This window comes from Schistocerca cancellata, chromosome 2, assembly GCF_023864275.1.
Source record: "Schistocerca cancellata isolate TAMUIC-IGC-003103 chromosome 2, iqSchCanc2.1, whole genome shotgun sequence".
NCBI lineage: Eukaryota > Metazoa > Arthropoda > Insecta > Orthoptera > Acrididae > Schistocerca > Schistocerca cancellata.
The window spans coordinates 814,401,090-814,426,725 of record NC_064627.1 but is presented as its reverse complement, the minus strand read 5'-3'; the positions used below and the strand labels follow the sequence as shown (position 1 = coordinate 814,426,725).

General features: G+C 44.9%; 1 protein-coding gene across 1 annotated transcript in view; it reads left to right on the top strand.

Annotated features, from left to right (window-relative positions):
- The first annotated feature begins 2,425 nt into the window (after positions 1-2,425).
- The window catches only part of LOC126158859 (acyl-CoA Delta-9 desaturase-like), a 60,026-nt gene continuing 36,815 nt past the window's right edge, over positions 2,426-25,636 (top strand). Inside the window, exons 1-2 of the mRNA XM_049916472.1 lie at positions 2,426-2,639; positions 7,288-7,418. Coding sequence (XP_049772429.1) covers positions 2,426-2,639; positions 7,288-7,418 — 345 coding nt within the window. The remainder of the gene's footprint in view (positions 2,640-7,287; positions 7,419-25,636) is intronic.

Here is a 25,636-nt window from a genome sequence, read left to right as displayed (position 1 = left end):
CAAGAATGCTCCTTCTGTCAAACGAAATAGCACGCTAGACCATAGCTCCATGTGCAGGTCCACTGTGTCCAGCACACAGACGGGTTAGTTGCAGGCCTTCAACTGGCCTCCACCTCACGAAGACACGACCGTCACTGGCACTGAGGCAGAACCAGCTTTCATCACAAAACACAACAGACCTCTACCATGCCCTCCAATGAGCCATCGCTTGACACCACTGAAGTCGTATAACGGCGGTGGTTTGAGGTAGGACTACAGGGCTCTGACTTGGAGCTGTCGTTGACGTAACCGATTTGTAACAGTTGTGTCACTGTGGTGTAAATTGCTGGTCAGATTACCGCTGCAGATGCAGTACAATGCGTAAGAGCCATACACCGAACACGATGGTCTACCCTCTCGGTAATGTCACGTGACCGTCTGGAGCTCAGTGTACTTGTGACCGTACATTCTCGTCACCATAGCTGTCAGCAATCATGTACAGTGGCTACATTACTGCCAAGTCCTTCATCAATATCGCAGAAGGAACATCCAGCTTCTCATGGCCGTATCACAGGATCTCTATCAAACGTGCAGAGTTGATAATGGTGTGACAATTGGTCTGAAAGACATTCTTGGCTAACATCAACTCTCCACGTCCAATCCCAAAGGTAACTAACACTCGCGACCGTTCCAGCGTGTGTTTAAAGCAAACCTGATTCGTATCTTGGTAGTGGCGCTACTATGGCCTCTTATGCGGCAGGGGCGAAATTTGAACAGGCATCATCTTTCAGATGTACACTACTGGCCATTAAAATTTCTACACCACGAAGATGAAGTGCTACAGTCACGAAATTTAACCGACAGGGAGAAGATGCTGTGATATGCAAATGATTATCTTTTCAGAGCATTCACACAAGGCTGGCGCCGGTGGCGACACCTACAACGTGCTGACATGAGGAACGTTTCCAACCGATTTCTCATACACAAACAGCAGGTGACCGGCGTTGCCTGGTGAAACGTTGTTGTGATGCTCGCGTAAGGAGGAGAAATGCGTACCATCACGTTTCCGACTTTGATAAAGGTCGGATTGTAGCCTATCGCGATTGCGGTTTGTCGTATCGCGACATTGCTGCTCGCGTTGGTCGAGATCCAATGACTGTTAGCAGAATATGGAATCGGTGGGTTCAGGAGGGTAATACGGAAAGCCGTACTGGATCCCAACGGCCTCGTATCACTAGCGGTCGAGATGACAGGCATCTTTTCCGCATGGCTGTAACGGATCGTGCAGCCACGTCCCGATCCCTGAGTCAACAGATGGGGACGTTTGCAAGACAACAACCATCTGAACGAACAGTTCGACGACGTTTGCAGCAGCATGGACTATCAGCTCGGAGACCATGGCTGCGGTTACCCTTGACGCTGCATCACAGACAGGAGCGCCTGCGATGGTGTACTCAACGACAAACCTGGATGCACGAATGGCAAAACGTCATTTTTTCGGATGAATCCAGGTTCTGTTTACAGCATCATGATGGTCGCATCCGTGTTTGTCGACATCGCGGTGAACTCACATTGGAAGCGTGTATTCGTCATCGCCATACTGGCGTATCAACCGGCGTGATGGTATGGGGTACCATTGGTTACACGTCTCGGTCACCTCTTGTTCGCATTGACGTCACTTTGAACAGCGGACGTTGCATTTCAGATATGTTACGACCCGTGGCTCTACCCTTCATTCGATCCCTGCGAAACTCTACATTTCAGCAGGATAATGCACGACCGCATGTTGCAGGTCCAGTGCGGGCCTTTCTGGATACAGAAAATGTTCGACAGCTGCAATGCCCAGCACATTCTCCAGATCTCTCACCAATTGAAAACGTGTGGTCAATTGTGGCCGAGCAACTGGCTCGTCACAATACGCCAGTCACTACTGTTGATGAACTGTGGTATCGTGTTGAAGCTGCATGGGCAACTGTACCTGTACACGCAATCCAAGCTCTGTTTGACTCGATGCCCAGGCGTATCAAGGCCGTTATTATGGCCAGAGGTGGTTGTTCTGGGTAGTGATTTCTCAGGATCTATGCACCCAAAATGCGTGAAAATGTAATCACATGTCAGTTCTAGTATAATATATTTGTCCAATGAATACCCGTTTATCATCTGCATTTGTTCTTGGTGTAGCAATTTTAATGGCCAGTAGTGTATAAACACGCCTACCAACTTTCATTTATGCCGCACAACTCCTGTTTGGTGTTGCGACTTTTATTCCGTCAGCGTATGTATGGAAGAAGATAGATTGATAGAAGATAGGAGATGAAGTCACTGTCTCTAATAACAATCTTGGAACATCCGTTAGCCTTTGCCGGTAGATGCGATATTCTTACACTCACACAGATAATAACAGGAAGCCTTACGTGTTTTGCTGCAGCACGTTGCTGTTCCGAGTATGCCGCCCAACGTGACGTCTCCGGACAGGTCGCCATGTGACGTCGGCGATCACCACAGCCCTCCACCGCAGAAGGAGGACGCCGACAAGCAGCCCGAGTACGAGTGGCGGATCGTGTGGCGCAACGTGGTCGTGTTCATCTACCTGCACGTCGCCACCGTCTACGGCCTCTACCTGGCGCTCACCGCGGCCAAGTGGGCCACCGTCTACTGGAGTGAGTAACCGCCACCTTGCTGCTCACACTTCTCACATAATCTAACACTAAACTTTGTCCGCAGCTCAGTATTTCTCCAGGGGATTCGAACGACTTGCTGAGTCCATGCCACGTAGAGCTACTGCACTATGCCGGGCAAATGGAGGTCCGACACGATGCTAGGAGGTACCCCATGACTTTTGTCACCTCGGAGTACACAGTTTCTGGAAGATAATTCGCCTCTGAAATCAGATATAATTTCAAAATTTCTGTACCGGCCTCAGTTTTTATATACTAGTGCGCCTCCGTAGTTGAGTGGTCAGCGTGGCTCAAAGCCCTACCAGGGCGTTGGCTCGATTCCTGACAGGGTCGGCGATCTTATCACCTTGGAGACTGAGTGTTCCGTTGTCCTTATCACAATTTCATCACCACTGGCATGCAAGTTGCCGAAGTGGCATCGAATAAAAGAAGACTTGCACCGTGCTGCTAAACTCCCAGAAAGGGAACTCCCAGTCATTAGTACATTTCATTTCATAATACAATGCTTATTGTAAACTGGTGCAGGTATTATATGAATGTGGCAAGATGATGCCCTCTCGTAATAACACTTAACAAGCGCAAGGGATAAAAGTCTATCATAGCACAAAGGAAACAAAAATAGTATAACAGCAAAGAGTGAATAATCATACTTAAAAACATTTTCTTGCGGATCTGCTGCGATAATTTGCCTCAAGAATGTCTCTTAGTAAGGACCAGGAGCAGTCGAGAGACATTGCGATACCCCTAATGATCGAAGCAGACGAAATGAATTGAAATTTGTGCTGCAGCCGGGACTCGAACGCGCGCCTTCTTGCGTGCTAGGCAGAAATGCAAACCGTTTCTCCACCGCAGTACGATGGTCAACATTGCTGCACGAAATACCTAGGCTGATTGACCATCGTACTGCGGTGGTGTAGTGGTTAGCATTTCTGCTATTTTCTTGAGATCTCCACATGCACACCAATTGTATTTCTCACATTGGATAAGTGTGAGTAGCTGTTTAAAGTCCTCATATGTTTCCTTAAAATTAACTGCATGAGCATATTGGAACAGAAAGTAATTTGCTTCCAGAATGAGATTTTCACTCTGCAGCGGAGTGTGCGCTGATATGAAACTTCCTGGCAGATTAAAACTGCGTGCCCGACCGAGACTCGAACTCGGGACCTTCGCTTTTCGCGGGCAAGTGCTCTACCAACTGAGCTACCGAAGCACGACTCACGCCCGGTACTCACAGCTTCACTTCTGCCAGTACCTCGTCTCCCACCTTCCAAACTTTACAGAAGCTCTCCTGCGAACCTTGCAGAACTAGCACTCCTGAAAGAAAGGATAGTGCGGAGACATGGCTTAGTGCTAGTTCTGCAATGTTCGCAGGAGAGCTTCTGTAAAGTTTGGAAGGTGGGAGACGAGGTACTGGCAGAAGTGAAGCTGTGAGTACCGGGCGTGAGTCGTGCTTCGGTAGCTCAGTTGGTAGAGCACTTGCCCGCGAAAGGCAAAGGTCCCGAGTTCGAGTCTCGGTCAGGCACACAGTGTTAATCTGCCAGGAAGTTTCAATTTGCTTCCATTCCGGAGGAGTACTGCTTTCACACTAACTTTACTGGGGTCTTTGAACACGTGCCCCTCATTTTCACTGTAATCATGGCCAAGAATCTCCCTAAAGGACTCCATATCAAATGAAAAAGTAATGTCGCCTTCCTTCTCGAAATATTCAGAAAAAGGCAGCTTAGTGATCACGGTAAACACTCACTTTCTTATCGCTAAGAAGTCTTTAATCGAGAAGCTACTAGTCGAGCGTGTTGCTTCAACAAATGTAAATTACGATCAAGATCGTTCAGATCCTCTTGACACAAAAAATGTGGCTTTTTGATTCACAGAGGCCTTGAAATGTTGCGTCGACACGCTCATCTCCTTCACCGCCTTCTGCACGGTCGTCACTGTGTTGGCCTTCACTCGCTGTCATTCTCATAGCAGTCACTGCTATCGGCAGTTCTCCACTGTGACATAGAATGAAGCGCCAAGGAAACTGGTATAGCCAGGCGTATTCAAACACAGAGATACATAAACAGACATAATGCGGCGCTGCTGTCGGCAACCCCCATATAAAGCAACAAGGGTCTGGCGCAGTTGTTAGATCGGTTACTGCTGCTGCAATGGCAGCTTATCAAGATTTAAGTGAGTTTGGAAGTAGTGTTATAATCAGCGACGAGCGATGGGACACAGCATGTCCGAGGTAGCGATGAAATGGGGATTTTCCCATATGACCATTTCACGAATGTACCGCGAATATCAGGAATCCGGTAAAATATCAAATCCCCAACATCAGTGCGTCCGGAAAAAGATCCTGCAAGAACGCGACCAATGGCGACTGAACAGAATCGTTCAAAGTAACAGTAGTGGAACCCTTCCGCGAATTGCTGCAGTTTTCAATTCTGGGCCAGCAACAAGTGACAGCATGCGAATCGTTCAACGGAACATCATCGACATGGGCATTCGTCTACTCTTGATGGCCGCACGACACAAAGCTTTACGCTTCGCCGGGGCCCGTCGACACCGACACTGGACTGTTGATGACTGGAAACGTGTTGCCTGGTCGGATGAGTCTCGTTTCAAATTGTATCGAGCAGATGGACGTGTACAGGTATGCAGACAACCTCACGAATCCGTGGACCCCGCTTGTCAGCAGGGGACTGTTCAAGCTGGTGGAGGCACTGTAATGGTGAGGGGCATGTGCATTTGGAGTGATATGGGACCCCTCATACGACTCTGACAGATGACACGTACGTAAGCATCCTGTCCGATCACCTGCATCCATTCGTGTCAATTGTGCATTCCGACAGACTTGGGCAATTCCAGCAGGACAATGCGACACCCCACTCGTCCAGAATTGCTACAGACTAGCTCCACGGACACTTTTCTGAGTTTAAACACTTCCGCTGGCCACCGAACTCCCCAGACATGAACATTAAGCATATCTGGGGTGCCTTGAAACGTGCTGTTCAGAAGAGATCTCCATCCTCTCGTACTCTCACGGATTTATGGACAGCCCTGTAAGTTTCACTGTGTCAGTTCCCTCCAGCACTACTTCAAACACTGGTCGAGTCCATTCTACGTCGTGTTGCGGCACTTCTGCCTGTACATGAGGAGAGGTTGATATTAGGCAGGTGTTCCAGTTTATTTGGCTCTTCACCGTATGTCTTTGTACTATATGATAAATTAGGTTATTGCACACTTTTCATTGTTTTCAATGGAAGTACACCTCTTTTTTGCAGACAATAATAACAGTCCGTTGTGTATCCACTAGTTGCATCCAAATCATGCAAACAGTAAAGGACATGTGACGTGATCTTTTTAACTACCTTATCGGTAGTGTCGCACATGACGATCAGCATATTTTGGGGTCTGTCCTTGTCCTGGTCAACAACACTACAGCAAAAGTTAAATTGGTAGTCCTTTCTCAAAAGAGGGTTAATTCCGTTTATGCAATTTCGGATCTTGCTCTCCGCACATATAACAGAAAGAATTTTCGTTGTTTTCCCCAATACGAGACGTTTCTTCCTCTGAATAAAATAAAAGACAAACCACAAACCTTCACGAACTTATAGCCACTTCTACAAGAAGGTCTACGCCGTTATCTGTATGAAATAAAAGACTCTATTATAAAGATACGTTTACGTGAAAATACATGTTATTACTAATCGCACAATCGCCGTCATTATCGGTTATAGCTTGGCACCTTAACCCTCTCTCCGGTAAATCATCCACGTTTCCTACCTCTAAATATCGTTTGACCAACTTTGCAAAGAACGTCTTTAACACTGCTGTAGAGTCATGTTCGAATGCGTAGACTCGTGATTTGTTTGTTGCCATGTCTATTTGAGCATGGGCTTTTCTGACAATTGCTAGAATTGACTACTTGTTGTTCTACAGTCAGTTCCATAAGAAAGTGTACACCATAATTTTAAATGTCAGTCCGCAGCGACAACTCTGACAGTGCTCTCGAATCTGTAATCACTGCACTTTTCCACAGTGTATAGATAAACAGTGTGAGAGTTGAATGTTTTGTTTTGTCGTCGGTATGGCCAGGGCAGATGGACGGAAGAGGGGCTTCAGGACAATTCGTATACATGAGTAGCTATGCATTGAAGAGGGAGGAGGGATGGATTATGTTTAGCTGGGAAGTCGGATGTGTAAGGGGAGGGAGAAGCAGGAAGGCGTGATGATGAATGGAATCTGGGAGAGGTATTGAAGCATCGACTTGAGAAAAGGATATGAGACTTTTAATGTGCATATCAGGACGGGTTTCTCGGTCAGGAAGGGGAATCCTTTCGATGTTTTCTTCCGACAGTATATGAGAGGCTTGGTAAAATGGACGGAGGGAGGAGGATTGTGTTGATACGGCAGCCGGTCGTAACTAGGAAGGAGATCTGCTGCCCGTGGTGGCTGTCTTTACAAGGCGTTGGCATTCGGCTGGTGGTGCTGCTTGACGCAAAGTTTGTAGTCACGGCGGAGAGCAATTCCACTAGTTGGGTTCGCAGCTTCACCACTTCTGGACTTCGATGACCACGTCGATTTCGGCATCGACTGTATCGCACTTGTCCACAACAGACGGTATAAAGATGTCTACTTGTTGCAGCCGTGCTGGTGGGCTGGATGGCGACCACGGGCGTACAGGCGGGTGCCCACCGCCTCTGGGCGCACAGGTCGTACAAGGCCAAGCTGCCGCTGCGGCTCGTGCTCGCCGTGTGGAACACCATCGCCTTCCAGGTGAGTACCACCTCACCAAGTCTTTCCACTCCACTGTATACACATTATAGCATCAAGTCTTTCCAATCTGCTGTGTACACATTTGCTGGTGGCCTGGAACACTGTTTGTAAGGGTCGCCCGACCGGTCAGTTACTTCCATAACCATCGTTAGGGTGGGACGATATTCCACCGACCAGCTGGTCAGCCTAAGACGGCTGAGTACGGCCGACAAATCCCAAGATAGGTGATGTTGTTGGTAAGTGCTAACTGCTCACGAACATCACGGCCGAATACGACCGACTGACCGATAGATGTGAGTGAAATGGAGTTGGTCGGACGTAGCGGGTCTGTGCAGACACCAGTCGCTACTTGCGTCTGATTGCGTTTCACATCTACTACGTCATTCTACAAAAAAAGCTGTTTATTTCTTCACATATTGTTATTCAAGATAATGAAACAAAATCTACACTCTAAGGCAAGAAAAGAGCATGTACCACGAAGGAGTTATCCAATTTGTCACAAATTGATATTCATACAAGTACTGACGGAAAATGCAAAACTGTAAACACAGCCGGCCGAAGGACGAATGCATGAGGCTGCAGCACAGTTCTATCCCGCATCTGGCACGGATAACGAACGAGGAACATGTCGATATCACGGCATACCCAAGACTGAGCATTTCATACCGTGACCTCGGCCGGACAGTAACTATCTCTTGCAGACAGGTGCTTGAACAATATATGTAGATGTCAGCGTTTGAGAGACGACATTTAGTTGCGCTCAAAGAATCCAATTGGAGCAATCAGCATATCGCTCGACATTTGAAGAGGAGCGGCGCCACTATTTGACGATGTTGGCAGCAGTGAGTGAACCCTGAGCGAACACGATGTGAAGAAGGAAGCGGTCGACCGAGAGAGACGACAGAACGCGCGGAGCGAGCGATCATCAGAGAGGCACTCAGAGCTCTGGATTGATCATTTTCAAAGATGCGACATGCAACTGGTGTTTCAGAGACCACAAGGACCATTAATAGGCGGCTCATAGAAAGGGGGTTGGGCTCACAGCGCCCCTTGTGCCGACTATCACTGACTTCTGTACAGCAACGACTCCTTTTGCCGTAGTGTCGGGCACATTCTGACTGCAGTCACATGGACTGGAGTGGAGTTGTCTTCAGTGATAATTCCTTATTAGAACTGGGCCCCGATGTCCAGCGAGGACGTTTCTGGAGATGCTCCGGCCAGTAGTGGGATACCAACCCAATAACCATTAGTGATAATCTGCACCTGCGATGTCATTTCACTTCACTGGAGTGGAGTTGTCTCCGCCACACACCGTCAGGTGGCTTGCGGAGTATGGATGTAGATGTAGTAGATGTAGTGATAATTCCTTATTAGAACTGGGCCCCGATGTCCAGCGAGTTCGTTTCTGGAGATGCTCCGGCCAGCAGTGGGATACCAACCCAATAACCATTAGTGATAATCTGCACCTGCGATGTCATTTCACTTCACAGCAGGACCCCTTTGGTTGTCATCTGTGTCACCTTTACACCACAGCTGTGCGTCGACGATATTCTACGTCCCGTTTTATTGCCCTTCATGGCAAGCCATCTTAGGCTTACATTTCAACAAGATAATGCCCGGGCCGGCCGCAGTGGCCGAGCGGTTCTAGGCGCTTCAATCTTGAACTGCGCGACCTTTCCAGTTGCAGTTTCGAATCCTGCCTCGGGCGTGGATGTGTGTGATGTCCTTAGGTTAGTTAGGTTTAAATAGTTCTAAGTTATAGGGGAGTGATGACCTCAGATATTAAGTCAAATAGCGCTCAGAGCCGTTTGAACCACTTGATAATGCCCGGCCGCCTGCGGTGAGAGTTTTTACTGCTCGTCTTCGTTCTTGCAAAACCCTACCGTAGCCAGCAAGGTCACAGGGTGTCTCCCCATTTGGGAACGTGTGGAGCATTATGGGCAGAGCTCTCCAACCAATTCGGAATTTTGACAATGTAAATCGCCAATTGAACATAATATGGCCCAATATCCCTCAGGAGGGCATCCAACAACTCTGCCACTTGGACAAGGGCCAGAGGTGGATCAACGCATTATTGACTTTCTAGGTTTGTGAAGCTTTTTATTTTGAATAAATCATCCAATAATTCTGAAACTGTAATCATTTGCTTGTTTGTACAGGCACATCCACATCACATCTACTGATTTCTGTGTCATTCAGACAATTCCTTCGAGGTGCGTCGGTTTTTTTTTTCTTTTTTTTTTTTTTGTCTTGGAGCGTATTTTACAACATACATTCGTATCTTAGCTCTTTCACTACATGGTCGCCGTTCATAGCGCCCCAGATGGTTTCCGATTCCTTATGTATTCTCAGTTGCCGCCAAGTCGTTGTACCAGTCACTAGCGTCCTTGTACAGTTTGTAATGTTGTTGCATTAATTCGCTATGAAAGCGGTGCTGATAGACAATAAAAGCGGGTTAAAAGCTGTGAGCTGTCTGGGGGAGTTAACCTTGCATTACTGAGCAACTGTTTCACCAGGTATCCAGTCTAGCTTACCAAATTCCCAATCAGACTAACATTAATTATAATCTTTTAAATACACTCCTAGAAATGGAAAAAAGAACACATTGACACCGGTGTGTCAGACCCACCATACTTGCTCCGGACACTGCGAGAGGGCTGTACAAGCAATGATCACACGCACGGCACAGCGGACACACCAGGAACCGCAGTGTTGGCCGTCGAATGGCGCTAGCTGCGCAGCATTTGTGCACCGCCGCCGTCAGTGTCAGCCAGTTTGCCGTGGCATACGGAGCTCCATCGCAGTCTTTAACACTGGTAGCATGCCGCGACAGCGTGGACGTGAACCGTATGTGCAGTTGACGGACTTTGAGCGAGGGCGTATAGTGGGCATGCGGGAGGCCGGGTGGACGTACCGCCGAATTGCTCAACACGTGGGGCGTGAGGTCTCCACAGTACATCGATGTTGTCGCCAGTGTTCGGCGGAAGGTGCACGTGCCCGTCGACCTGGGACCGGACCGCAACGACGCACGGATGCACGCCAAGACCGTAGCATCCTACGCAGTGCCGTAGGGGACCGCACCGCCACTTCCCAGCAAATTAGGGACACTGTTGCTCCTGGGGTATCGGCGAGGACCATTCGCAACCGTCTCCATGAAGCTGGGCGACGGTCCCGCACAACGTTAGGCCGTCTTCCGCTCACGCCCCAACATCGTGCAGCCCGCCTCCAGTGGTGTCGCGACAGGCGTGAATGGAGGGACGAATGGAGACGTGTCGTCTTCAGCGATGAGAGTCGCTTCTGCCTTGGTGCCAATGATGGTCGTATGCGTGTTTGGCGCCGTGCAGGTGAGCGCCACAATCAGGACTGCATACGACCGAGGCACACAGGGCCAACACCCGGCATCATGGTGTGGGGAGCGATCTCCTACACTGGCCGTACACCACTGGTGATCGTCGAGGGGACACTGAATAGTGCACGGTACATCCAAACCGTCATCGAACCCATCGTTCTACCATTCCTAGACCGGCAAGGGAACTTGCTGTTCCAACAGGACAATGCACGTCCGCATGTATCCCGTGCCACCCAACGTGCTCTAGAAGGTGTAAGTCAACTACTCTGGCCAGCAAGATCTCTGGATCTGTCCCCCATTGAGCTTGTTTGGGACTGGATGAAGCGTCGTCTCACGCGGTCTGCACGTCCAGCACGAACGCTGGTCCAACTGAGGCGCCAGGTGGAAATGGCATGGCCAGCCGTTCCACAGGACTACATCCAGCATCTCTACGATCGTCTCCATGGAAGAATAGCAGCCTGCATTGATGCGAAAGGTGGATATACACTGTACTAGTTCCGACATTGTGCATGCTCTGTTGCCTGTGTCTATGTGCCTGTGGTTCTGTCAGTGTGATCATGTGATGTATCTGACCCCAGGAATATGTGAATAAAGTTTCCTCTTCCTGGGACAATGAATTCACGGTGTTCTTATTTCAATTTCCAGGAGTGTATATAAGAGAATTTAAATAAAAAGAAATAAATCAGTTTATATTTGGAAATTTATTTTAACATTGATAATTGAAATTTCAGCATATTAAACTTGATTCATAACTAAACTGGTGTCTTATTTAGGATTGTGAAAATGTGAGTTTGTAATCTTACAGAACACATCAAATATGGACCCAAGATTGGGAGACTGCATACAACACTGCATTCATAAAATAACACACGAAGAACGTTGAAACATATGCAACAGGAAATTAACCGCAACCAACCGATTCAATTTTCACTCAAAGAAGTTACGTTCGTAGCGCAATCCTGTCCGTCATGTAATTACCACACACTGGTATACTAAATTCATACTAACTCTCTGTGAAATCTTCCACAAAAGAATAGCTGAGGGCTACTTTGATGATTACACCACATGCTTCACGTGGTCAACTTGGTTTACACAAAGAGTGTAACTCCACAATAATTTTGATAATTAAAATAAATTAGATCGAAAAGTAATTTACAAAAGAAAAACCTCGAACTGGTTACTACCGTCTTACTATTAACCTGATGGGTCAAACAATTGTACAAACACGTGGTACTGGTCTCACAAAGTACACCCCACGTGGGTTAAACATAAAGAAAAGTTGCTATATTGAAAACTATTGTCAAGACGACACCTTATAATCTCACGCACATTTGCATTTAAGATTGATGATCTTAGTTAGAGTTACTGATCAACACGTGGTTCACTTTACTCACAAAGTAGTGACAAAGCAATTACTGGAAGATATTCTGAACTTCACACGCGAATTACACTGTGTTGCAATTTAAGATAACATTAGATACTTTAGAGCTAAACCTGAAATAAAGGTGATTAAATTTTCAGTTAGGCTGAACTTAAGAAATCCATTGTCCTACGGACTTAGCAGACACGCGCTTAGACAGAGATCTTACCACTTCAGATGCTCGCCGCGGACAGACTGACCTGGGTTCCTACCGAGCGTGCATAACAGATACAAACGGAAGTGACCAGAGAGGCAGCTTCCTATACCAACATGACAAGGGACGGACAGGACCATACTAAGAATAGAAACCTCTCTGCTTTTAGAAAGCATAGCTACCTGTTCCGACGTTGGTCCTACTGTTCTCTAGCAGACAGGCTTGTCTGCTACCATCAAGCATGCAACTAGAAATACATTTGCTCATTCATCCTCTCACACAGATGGGAAGGGGGATGACAGTATCTTATCATATACAGTATATAAAAGAAAGCGGATGTAGGTTCCGTATGAGACTGTGTGACATGAATTACATATAAACTGTGTTTTAAAGTGTAGTAGTGTGACAGATCGTTCTTGTTTATGTGTAAAAGTAACACGTTTCACTGCTCAGTCTCCTCCCAGATAGTCAGAAAAACCACAGTAAATTTAGAAGATGAATTTATGCTGTAAATGACAACAGATTTAAGAAATTAACGTGAAAGGAAACCAACAGAGACCTTTCAAATTCTTTACCATTTCCATACAACTTTCTGCCAAAAATTCCTTCAGTTTGGGAGTAAACTTGCTGATCATTGGTTTACAAGACGTATGTTCAAAAAATTTCTATTCAAACTGCCGAAGCAAATCCTTCTTTAAGCCAGACATCTGCAGGCTAGTGTTTGACACCAATCCACGCAGTTTGTTTTGAAATATACCTTTTTGATCCAGAAACTGTGTTCTTGGTTCTACATCTGCATCTACGTGATTACTCTGCTATTCACAATAAAGTGCCTGGCAGAGGGTTCAATGAACCACCTTCAAACTGTCTCTCTACCGTTCCGCTCTCGAACGGCGCGCGGAAAAAACGAGCAGTTAAATTTTTCTGTGCGATTTCTGATTTCTCTTATTTTATCGTGATGATCATTCCTCCCTATGTAGGTGGGTGCCAACAGAATGTTTTTCCAATCGGAGGAGAAAACTGGTGATTCAAATTTCATGAGAAGATCCCGTCGCAACGAAAAACGCCTTTGTTTTGAGAATTGCCACTCAAATTCACGTATCATGTCTGTGACACTATCTCCCCCTATTTCGCGATAATACGAAACGAGTCGTTAGGGATCGTTGAGGATCGTGAATGATGCCATTCCATTGACCGCCGCTTCATTTGTGACTTTTATGCCCAACCCCCCACCCCCACCCCCTACCACCGCCCGTCACGAGTAACAGTATGATTATAAAACTCCTCAGCATCCTTGTCACAGGTAGTGAGAGAGCTCGATGCAGATGTTTTTCGTGTCCTTCCGTCAACAACCGAGGAACCCTACTGACACACACTTTTCTACGGCCCAGATCAGCGCAAATTAGTTTTAATAAAGACCTGATCGTGAAATATCAGGAAAGGCCAAGTTCAGTGTATAATTGGTGAAACGTCTATCCTGTTGAATTTTCCTCCTCAATCCCTGATTGGAGTTTGTCACTCACAACTCCATTTCCACATGATTGTTGTTCATGATGAATATTCGTTCTCTTGCCATTAAACGTGATGCACGATTTTCGAACTGGAGCTTCATTCATCACATTTCCGTGAACTTCGGTCATGTCTCTTTAAATTTTGACAGGGTACACATTTTGATTTTGGTTTTAAACCGTGTTACTATATGAAGCACACAGCTGGTGCGATCCTTAATTCTGTCACACATTTAAAACTGCTCAACTAAACAGTGAATGACCAGTCCTGTTCACTGTTAGTGTCATACTGGCGCCAAAGATTAAGGTGTGCGACATGGCAGGGGTTGCGTTGGTGATGGCGCGACTCGTCATATCAAAACGTTGTTTACGTTTAGAATGATCCTTACAGTTACTATTATGGAGACTGAAAAGCTTATACACATTTGACGGGCCATTTATGGCTGTACAAAAGAAGCTGAAGTTGTTTATCAGCCGAGATGCTGCGAAGGAAGGCAGTGATTATTAAGTTTTCAAAGTAACTGTTACCTCATCTTGCAGAATGTCATTATTTACAAAATCTAGCGCTCAACAAGTTCCTATTAATGACGGATATCTGTTTGTACTTACCAGACTCAGGCTGCTAGGTCACGATCTGTTTGATTGTTGAGCAGATCTGGCTACACGTAACTTGGAAACAGTATGTTTCGTGAAGGCGGAAAATCTTCTCAACAATTCAGTCATACAGATAAAACAGACGTTCACTCCACTAACTGAAGTGTAACAGATCCTATGCAGAATGCGGTCGTCTACAGGGGGTGGACGAAAATATGGAAACACATTATCATGCGCAATACGGTGTAGGAATTCCATTGGCATTCAAAACAGCTTCCAGTCGTCTCAGAATGGATAAATAGAGGTAACATACGGTTTTCAAGAGAAACTTGTACAATTCTTCCTGCAAATTAGCGACAAGTCCAGATAACGGTGATGTACTATATTAAATGTATTCGCAGTTGTGAATATGGACAACCAGCAGCTGTAGAATGGAGCGACGACAATGAAAATTTGTGCCACACCAGGACTCGAACCCGGATTTCCCACTTATCGCCAGCGGTCGCCTTACCTTTGCCTATCCATACACTACTCACAGCTAGGCCCAGACTTCCATATGTCGTCAACCATTTGTCTACAGTCCACACTCGTACATCCATTATTGTAAGGTGGTGTGGTCCCCTGACCTTCATTTCTTACATATTCCGTCCTCACAATCGTATTCTGCACATCAAGACGCTTCATTCGAACCCAAACTCGATATGGTAGAGTCAATTTTGTACGAATTCATGTAAGTGATATGCAAATCTAATAAGTAAATCGCAAGTTTGCACCGAGGTTAAAAAAGTCGAGGCTGGCGTACACAACATGATGGCCACAGGAATTTTCGTTCTATAAGAGGCAACCAGCCCGCTGGGAGGCTTGTCCCTTCAAGGGGTGAGTCAACATACCTACTTCGGCCAGAGCGATCGCCCAGAAAGAGGACAGCTTTTGCAAGAGCGAAGGGATAATGACTCCCATGTTCGAATTAAAAGGAAATTCCGCTACATTGTGTGGGAGCGCCCAGAAGATGCATTTTTTCATGGACTGACTGCGTAGTTACGGAGTTCTCACAGGAGGACAGTAGACGCCTAATGGAGATCTACACATTTCTGCATTGGTCGACTTAAACGAAACGTCATTCTCCCGTTTAAAAGAGCAATGATGATTGGCGGAATATTTCTGACGCAAAGCGCCAGAGGAGTGAGAAAAGACAGCGAATGATATACCCTTGCAACTTTTCCAGAAAAAGGAGCTGTTCCGTTGTCGCTCTTGAAGCGGGAACACGTAATGAGAGCAAGTGCGCTCGTACAAGTACGCAAAGAGCAAGGAACAAAGTCTCTCCTCAGTACTTCACTGAGAGAGCACCGCTGTCGCTAGCGAATCGGAGTGATACTCAATATTGAGTCGCTCGTGATTAAGCATTGTTCACTGTGTTGGCTACCACACTTATTGCGCGGTGTGAACACGGAGAGAGTACTAGTAAAACGCCTGCGAGCGAATATTGAGTAGAATGGCGGTGGACTGGTTATCTGACCGGTGTACCACGCCAATAGTTAGACTAGGGGCGGATAGGAGTCCTTGACTTCATCAAGGCGTAGGGAGAGTTTGATTGGCGAAGGTCAATCCAGATAGAAAGAGATAGTTGAGTTATTTGTCAGTAGCGAGCGACGCAGGCAGCAGTCATCGCAGCTCACGGTATTGTGCGCTACAGCCTATGCGAGTCCCATCTGTCCTCCATAATAGTACACTCCATTACATTTCTCACACGACAGCCTTGACCGTACCTAGAAAAGTTATTCAAGTTGTGTAGGTGCGGCTCTCAGCCATTCTGCTGAGTAAATAACATTCTTAAAGAAAAGGGAGAAAAGAAGCTTTCCATACTTCGTAAAATAATAGCATTCCTATCCATAAGAGGCAATCTACTGTTCCGAAAAGAACCCGGAAATTTATTATTATTTTATAAGAAAAGTTTCACTTGATTTCTCAGAATTTTTTGCAATAAATAAAATTTTTGTTCGTTTAATGCTTTTCTTACACTAACTAGCAATACTCCAGTACCCAAGTATTCCACTAGTTACGTAAGAATATAGAATATTTTTGTGTCTTTTCCTTGCAGCGGACGACTCCAGAAGATATTTATTGCTGAATGTTTTTCAAGCAGTTCTCATTGGTACATTAGGACCTTCTGCCTGACTTCTGTAGTAGTGTGAGGTGGAAATTGTTTCTTGCAGGAACCAAAGGGTACTTGTTGGATCAATCCATTCTGCAACTTGACAAAATAAAACCCACACACTTACATTACGTATGGGGAGACATTTTACTTGAAAGTCGCTTGTTCGGTGTCGACGGATAAGTACGATATTGGAGTGCCTGTGTTATTCTGAATACGATGCAAAGTTCCTTTGGACATGCACGCACCGTATTCAGAACAACACAGGCACTACAATAGCACATTTATCAGCCGACACAGGGCAAGTGACTTTCAAGTAAAATGTCGCACCTGTACAGGAACGTACATAATGGATGTACGAGTACAGGTTACAGACGCATGGTTGACGACATATGGAAGTTTAGGTGTGGCCGTGAGTCGTACACGGACAGCCATGGGTAAGGCAGCCAGTGGCGACGAGCGGGAAATCCGGGGTCGAGTGCCGATCCGGCACAAATTTTCACTGTCGTCATTCCATTCTGCTGTTAATGGTTGTCCATATTCGCAGTTTCGAATACATTTAAAGTATTTCATAAAAACTTCAGTCGCCGCACTACCTGTTCCTTTGGACATGCATGTACGTCCAAAGGAACTTTGCATCGTAACAGCATAACACAGGGACTGCAATATCGTATAACGATGACGGAGACCGAAAGCGGTTACGGAAACTTCTACCTCAAGAAGACCACAAGGGCTCAATAATATTGAGATGTGGTGACTATGGCGGCCAGGAGAGATGCGAGAGATGCCGGCCGCTGTGGCCGAGCGGTTCTAGGCGCTTCAGTCTGGAACCGCGCTGCTGTTCGGTCGCAGATTCGAATCCTGCCTCGGGAATGGATGTGTGTGATGTCCTTAGGTTAGTTAGGTTTAAGTAGTTCTAAGTCTAGGGGACTGATGACCTCAGATGTTAAGTGCCATAGTGCTTAGAGCCATTTGAACCATTTTTAGAGATGCGACAATTCATCCTCGCACTATCAAAAGCAGTCCTAGGTGATGTGACTTTTGTAAACAGGGGACCCGGCTTCTTGGAACACAGACTTACCACTGGGAAAGAAATACGGACCACAGAATGGACCTGATCGACCAAAACGGTCACATAATACTTAGCAGTATTGCGGTCTTGCAGAGTAACAGAATACCACAGTATCGCTGCCCAAATCATCACTGAACCCCCGCCATGTTTCAGTATTGGGACGTAAACTCGGCAACTAGTTGGAAAAAGTATGAAACTAGACTCATCCGACTGAGAAACTCTCTTCCATTGCTACATAGTCAAGGTTTCTATGGCTTACGCACCACGTTTTCCTGTTACGAGTATTTGCATCACTGGCGGGTGGTTTTTGAATTCCAGATAACCCTGCAATTGCCAGCTTATGTTGTTGGACTGGTTGAATGTACATCTTTTGTTTAGTCAGTTAGTTAGTTACACGTTCCATAGATCATCTGAATGATTCTTTTATTTAAATGATGTGGAATGAATCAATTTACAGGATATGTATATACGATTAGTGTTTAATGGTTCAAATGGCTCTGAGCAATATGGGACTTAACGTCTGAGGTCATCAGTCCCCTAGAACTTAGAACTACTTAAACCTAACTAACCTAAGGACATCACACACATCCATGCCCGAGGCAGGATTCAAACCTCCGACCGTAGCAGTCGCGCTGTTCCTGGCTGAAGCGCCTAGAACCGCTCGGCCACCGCGGCCGGCCTTAGTGTTTAATGGACACATTATTATTTTATTCCTCCTAATGCAACTACAGTTAAAAATCAGGTTTGCTTCCTTTTTTAAGGTGTTTTATAGATGTTAGTTCAAGCTGTCACTGTTCCTAGTGAGTTGACGTCGCTTATACACGAGAAATAAAATCAGTCAGAAAATTTTTGGGCGGACGGTTTACGTACTCCGGAAGGTGTATGATGGAGGTACATTGCGCCCTACGAGTCATTTCCTTTCCCGTTACACTCTATTATGACGTGAGGGAAAACAACTGCCTATATTGCGCTGTAATAGCCCTTATTTCTCTTATCTTGTCTTCGCGATGCGTAAAAGAGATGTGTGTTGGTGGCAGTAGAATCGTTCTGCAGTCTGTCGCAAATGCCGCTTCTCTAATCTTTCTCATCAATGTTTCGCGAAACGAACGTCTTATTTCCTCCAGTGATTCCCGTTCGAGTTCACATAGCGCTTCTCTAACACTCGCAAGTTAATTGATGCTATGATGATATGTCCAGAAACCAATTTCTGTTCAATGTAGACCAATCTGTCCTCTCATTCCCAACTGTCTGTTGAGTAGAAATGGTAGAGCTGCACAGTGCACGTATAAAGAACGTTTTCCGTTTCTCCTCGGTCCATCACCCACAACTTTTGTCCGTCTACAACAAAGGGTGCCAGAAACCGTTACGTTCACAAACAAGTGGACGCACACTAGATGAGGGTTTGTGGATCTTGTGTATGAAAGCATTCATCGCAGATACACCTTGTGCAACGGACGTTAGGGTCGCCACGAGCAGCAGCTGCTGCAGAGCACACAGATCAGGGCTCACCTTCTCTGCTGTATGCGTACCTTGATGTGGCAGATTTGGAAGTGATCCGATGTTTAAACTTATTTTAAATCCAATCTGTACACTTCTGGACTTAAGTTTATCATCAAAACACTATTTACGAAGTCCCCTCTGCAATCAGTATCACTGTCTACATGTACATGATTACTCTGCAACTCAAAATTAAGTGACTATCAGAGGGTTCACCAAATCACCTTTAAGCTACTTCTCCGCGTTCCATTCTCGAACACAGCGCTGGAGAAACGAACACTTAAATCTTTCCGTGAGAGCTCTGATTTATTTTATTATGATGATCATTTCTCCCTATGCATGTGGGAGGCAACGAATATTTTCACACTCTGAGGAGATTGAGCTTTCATGAAAAGGTACTGCCGCAGCGAAAAATGCCGTTGTTTTAATGACTGCTACCCCCTAACTGTTTATCATATCTGTGGCACTCTCTCCCTAATTTCTAGATAATACAAAACGAGATGCATTCTTTTAATTTTTTCGACGTCCTCGTCAATTCTATCTCATGTGGATCCCACACCGCACAGCAGTACTCCAGAAGAGGGCGGACAAGCGTAGTGTAAGCAATCCCTTTGGTTTGATTCCCCCACATTATCTATGTGATCGTTCCAGTTTAAATTATTCGTAACTGTATTCCCTAAGTATTTAGTTGAGTTTATAGCTTTCAAATTTGTGTGGTTTATCGTGCCACTGAAATTTAGCGGATTCCTTTTAGTACTCATATGGATAACTTCATACTTTTCATTTTTTGGAGTCAATCGCCACTTTTGGCACCATACAGGTATCTTGTATAATTATTTTGCAATTCTTTTTGGTTATCTGATTACTTTACCTGTCGGTAAATGGCAGCATCATCTGCAAACATTCTAAAAGGTTTGCTGAAATTGTCTCGTAAATCCTTCATGTAGATCAGGAACAGCAGAGGGCCTATATCACTTCCTTGGTTTGTAGTAGAAATTATGAAACACTATGTACACTTCTACTGCCACGAATTGAAAGATGCATTGCTAACATCCTAATAGATCGCTGTACCTCAGACGAAAACCTAACAGATATACTTGTGGAACTTCTATGTGAGTCCTTAGTACTAGTAGTAGTTTTACTTATTCCTAGATCTCATTTCCAAGGATATCGGACATGTCTCTGTACTACAATTTAAGAAAATCAAAAATAAATTAATTCAGGTATACAGACGTTTTCTTTCTTACTGCCAAGGATGGGACAGCTAGTCGGCCGTGCCATTATAGTAGGGACCATCCCAGCATTCGCCTGAAATAATTTAGAAAAAGCCACGGGAAAGCTAAATCGTGATGTCTGTATGAAGATTGGAACCTACCGAACACAGGGCCACTTTGTTTAAAACAATGCTCCTCATTCGCTTTACCCTAGTGTACAATATTGTTATAAAAATGATATTTTTAATAATGATAAAAGACTAATGGTACAATGCTAATTCATTTTGTAGCCTCAGTCACTGCACACATTACACACACACACACACACATACACATTGTTTCGTAACACTACACACACACTATCACCTGATACTACCTTGGAAGTGTCCGCCCCTGGTAGCTGAGTGGTCAACGCGACGGAAGGTCATACCTATCGGCCCGGGTTCGATTCCCGGCTGGGTTGAAGATTTTCTCCGCTCAGGGTATTGTGTTGTCCTTATCTTCATCATTTCATCCCTATCGACACGTAAGTCGACGAAGTGGCGTCAACTCGAAAGACTTGCACCAGGCGAACGGTCTACCCGACGGGAGGCCCTAACCACACGGTATTTCCATTTACATTGGAAGAAAGCGACTTACTTCTCGTGAAACCCATTAAGGTAAATTTAGATAATTTTTATTGGCAGGCGAATGTGGGAGGTTTATGCTGCAGACCATCGCACACCTCCCCAAGGGACCATGGGAATAAGATAAGAGAATTAGTGCTCTTTCAGAAGCATAAAGACAGTCATTTCCCTCGCATAGTAAGAGAATGCAATAGGAAAGAAAATGGATATTACAGGCACGCTATATCATTGTCATGCTCTTCCCAGTTGCTTGCGGGGTGCAATGTGACATAAGCTATCAGGAATATTAAAATGAAAGTATTTCATCAGGTTTCATAAGAACTTATCACAATATAGAGTCCAAAATTGCAATCTTGCCATGATCCCCTACTTAGCCTCATTTAGTAAGATTGTCTAAGGACACATATCTCCTGAAAACTGGAAATTTTTTAACGAGGTATAATAATGAATAGACAAACAAAATGGTTCAAATGGCTCTAAGCACTATGGGACTTAACATCTGAGGTCATCAGTCCCCTAGACTTAGAACTACTTAAACCTAACTAACCTAAGGACACCACTCACATCCATGCCCGAGGCAGGATTCGAACCAACGACCGTAGCAGCAGCGCGGTTCCGGACTGAAGCGCCTAGAACCGCTCGGTCACAGAGGCCGGCAATAGACAAACATGCAAACAAGTGATCATAAAATGCATTTTGGTCCTTTATGTCCTCTCCTGCTGTGTGTTGCAAGTTAGGCAGTGTGTGGTATGGGTTTATTTAAGAAATTAGGAACTAATGACAGGGCCCACACAGAAACAAGCGTTATAGGCGAGGCGAGTGCTCGGCAACCATGCCGAGCTGGTCGGCGCTTGTTGGCAGAGCAGAGCGTTCGCCCTCCGCACGCCATAGCGTGGAAGATTCCTAAACGGCTGTTTCGCAACGGACTCCGACGAACCGCTACAACACCCTGGCTCGCTTCAGCAAGGGAATGTAGTTGCTGTTGATATTCAGTTTCCACTCTGTCATAATGCGTCTGTCTCTGCTAGCTCTCGAGGCGGCTTCTGGACGGTGGAATACATTCCACATTTTGTCTGTTACTTTCTCAAATAGTAGACAACTGTCATTGCTTAATGACAAGACTTAAAAAGTAACTACGAAAGTAGGAGCACGTCGAGTCTGTAATAAATTACGCAGTTGAATTATTAAATACATTAGGTGAACAAGCAAGTGGCAACACAAATGGAATTTAATATGTCAAATAAATGTAGCCAGTAACTATTTGTTAATGTACAATTTTGAAGAAATGTTTAATTATTAAATTGCTAGTTATAAAAATATTTTATATACAACAATAGTCACTAAAAATGCCTTATGCCTCCAGTAATTAAAATCTCCTGCATTTCAGCAGACTGTATCTGTATTATAACAATAAAACTCCTATAAGTGAAGTAGAATTTCTACTTTGGCCCATCAACAGGAGAATGGATCCTACAACTTTCCAACAATTCAAAAAATAGCTGACAAATACCAAGGATATGGCCAAAGAGCAGCGTGATAAGTCTTCCTAAAGCAGGCAAAGAAAAAAACCATGTCAAGAACTTTAGAGCAGTTAGCGCATTAAGCTATATTTGCAGGCTGCTAGGAAGCATGAGTCTGGATGGAATTCTCCCCGTAATTGACCCTCTGCTTACACAAGAGCACGACATGGTAAAAGCTGCACAGAGAAGCTCTTGAATTTTTCTCGCCGGCCGGTGTGGCCAAGCGGTTAAAGGCGCCACAGTCTGGAACCGCGCGACCGCTACGATCGCAGGTTCGAATCCTGCCTCGCTCATGGATGTGTGCGATGTCCTTAGGTTAGTTAGGTTTAAGTAGTTCTAAGTTCTAGGGGACTGATGACCTCAGACGTTAAGTCCCATAGTGCTCAGAGCCATTTGAACCATTTGAATTTTTCTCACTAACAGATGACGAAAATAAAACTCGTTACGTTACTGGTGTAGCTTTCGTGAACCTGACGGAAGTGTATGTTACTCTCAGTCACCGACTACCACGTGTCAAATGCTACAACCAGCCAGGTGACCTCCATCTCACCGAATTTAACGGAACTCTGCAAAATCGCAGATTTTTTGATGACTTCCAAGCACAGTGTAGTCGCTGTAGAGCAGAGAAAAAGGCCTACCTAAGAGAAGTGTTCTAGTTTCACTTCTGTTCAACATCTACAATACTGACCAAGCACTGATTCCAAATACAAGAAGCTTCGTGTACAGATGAACTAACCTTGTAACACACAGCAAAAACTTTGACTCCGTGGAGAGAAACTGATCACTGCATTCAGAAATATTGGAGTGCAATAAATCTCTCAGATCTGGTGCAGGTCGCCGCGTACTGGACACGTATATACAGCAGTCAATGAAACACGCAGATTGATTACAGGTGGCCTGAAGCCTACTCCAAGAGCTTAACTTTACTAATTATCAGGAACAGCGCTGAACTATGTACGCATAGAAATGGTTCTGGTAATGGGAAGCTTTAAAGTGACCCGTTGCTTCGACATGTCGTTCCTCTGCAAAGGTTGAGAGCAAGGAGTGGTTCTTACAATCACCTAAACACGGCGTTTCCCTAGGAGCAGGAATTTTATGCCACGTAATGCGTCATGCGCCTGGCGTATTGCATTGTTCCCTCGAGAGTGTCAAAATTCGAAGATGTTTTTCAGCAAAGCGCAGTATGTAGTGCGCCAGGGCATTACGCCAGGCGTGACAGCCAACTGCTACTGGACGAGTCTAACGCGCTGTACGCAGCGTTCTAGTGAAGCAGTTGCTTCAGGTCAGCTAAGTTTTCGTTTGCAAAATGCTGCAAAGAGTGTTAAAAAGTTACAAGTGTTTTTCAGTAAGAAGAAGATGAACTGTTAATTGGGGCAGTGAAAGAAACATATGCTGACTGTTACTCCGAGCTTCGCGTAAGTCTGGAGTAAATAACGCTCTTCTTCATTGTCCATTGTATTGAAACCTTCCCGTCGAATAAATAAAAGAAATAAAGATTGAACTTAATGCGTTTAGAGGATAGCCTTCCTGTCTAGAATAAAATAATTTAACTTAATTTCCGTCTAATAGAAGAAAGAAAGCCGCGCGGTCTAGGGCGTCTTGCCACGGTCCGAGCGGCTCCCCCCGTCGGAGGTTCGAGTCCTCCCTCGGGCATGGGTGTGTGTGTCGTCCTTAGCATAAGTTAAAGTTAGATTAAGTAGCGTGTAAGCTTAGGGACCGATGACCTCAGCAGTTTGGTCCCATAAGACCTTAACACAAATTTCCAAAGAAAGAAAGAGTATTGAACATTGTGTGCCTTGCAGCTTTCCTGTCTGGACATGCTTTTGACAACGTGTCTGATCTGATAGTCTTTAGCGTACACAGTGCTATACACCTTGTGCTTTTATTCGTAGCAATATTAATGTGACATCAAAAGAAGATTACTTCGACGTGAACACAGAAGCTTACGCCGTGGCCCTTAGTACTGGTTGTCTATGCAGTGAACCTGAAAACATACATATATTTTCCCTATCTTTTATTTTACGGGTCGCCTCTGGAAAACGTCATCTGACTGCATGTCTGAATACACTCACTTTGATCTGTTGCTGATAATTATTTGGGTCGGCATTCATTTACTAGGGTTGCAAATATATAAGCTAAAACTGTACCTATTATTCATTTGTTTTTTTTATTGTTACTGCTCCAAAATTCAATGTCATCATTAAATTAAAAAATTGAAAAAACTCAACTTAAGTTAAATCTTGTGGTTACTGGATTCAGTGAAAAATAATACGATACTGACTCGAGATAAACCTATTCTGAAAACGATTGAAAATGAATCTTTAACTCTTCATAATGATTCAATTTATAAAACTTTAGTTTGGTGATCGCTTACATAAAACAGATTAAAAATGTGGCAACGAACTTACAATATGAAGTTAGCGCTTGGATACCTTTGATGTCTTCATGACGTCAATTTTTAATAATTCATAAATAATTACAATTATATAATTATAGTATTCTTCAAGTAATATATAGCTGGTGGCGAAGAGGCACACCGCTGTGTCTCTACACACAACTTCACTGCACAAAGGTTGACTCAAGAGTGTCCTATCGACTATGCTGCGCGCTTCTCGCCGCGCTCCCTGTGTATCAATGCGCGGGCTCTCCCGCCAACAAAGAGCTTGGTGCGGATACTTCACTGTCGCCATCAATATGCAAAGAACTTAAATAAATTTTACAAAATATTTTTCTTAACATTTTTCTTACAGACTGTAATTGTTATTTACATATTTCTTAGCATATAAATATTTTTTATCAGTTTATTACTTTGATTTATTTATGTTTTGGCCTGAATGATTTTCTACTGACATATTTCAGTATATTTAGTTATCAGCAAACCCAGGAATTTCATTTTGTTTTCTTCTACTCTTGCCATGAATACGGAACAGTATATTAGCACTTCGGTTAATGTAACAGCACTTCGTTTGAACACCCTTCACAGACTGCACGTGTGGGCTGGACAGTTAAATGCGCTCGCGATTTCATTTTCTGGGAAAACACAAATGTGAAATGCACAATTAATAAGTTTTGCCTCCCTGCCGATGCAAAACGCCCTGTCCTGTTCGTGCGA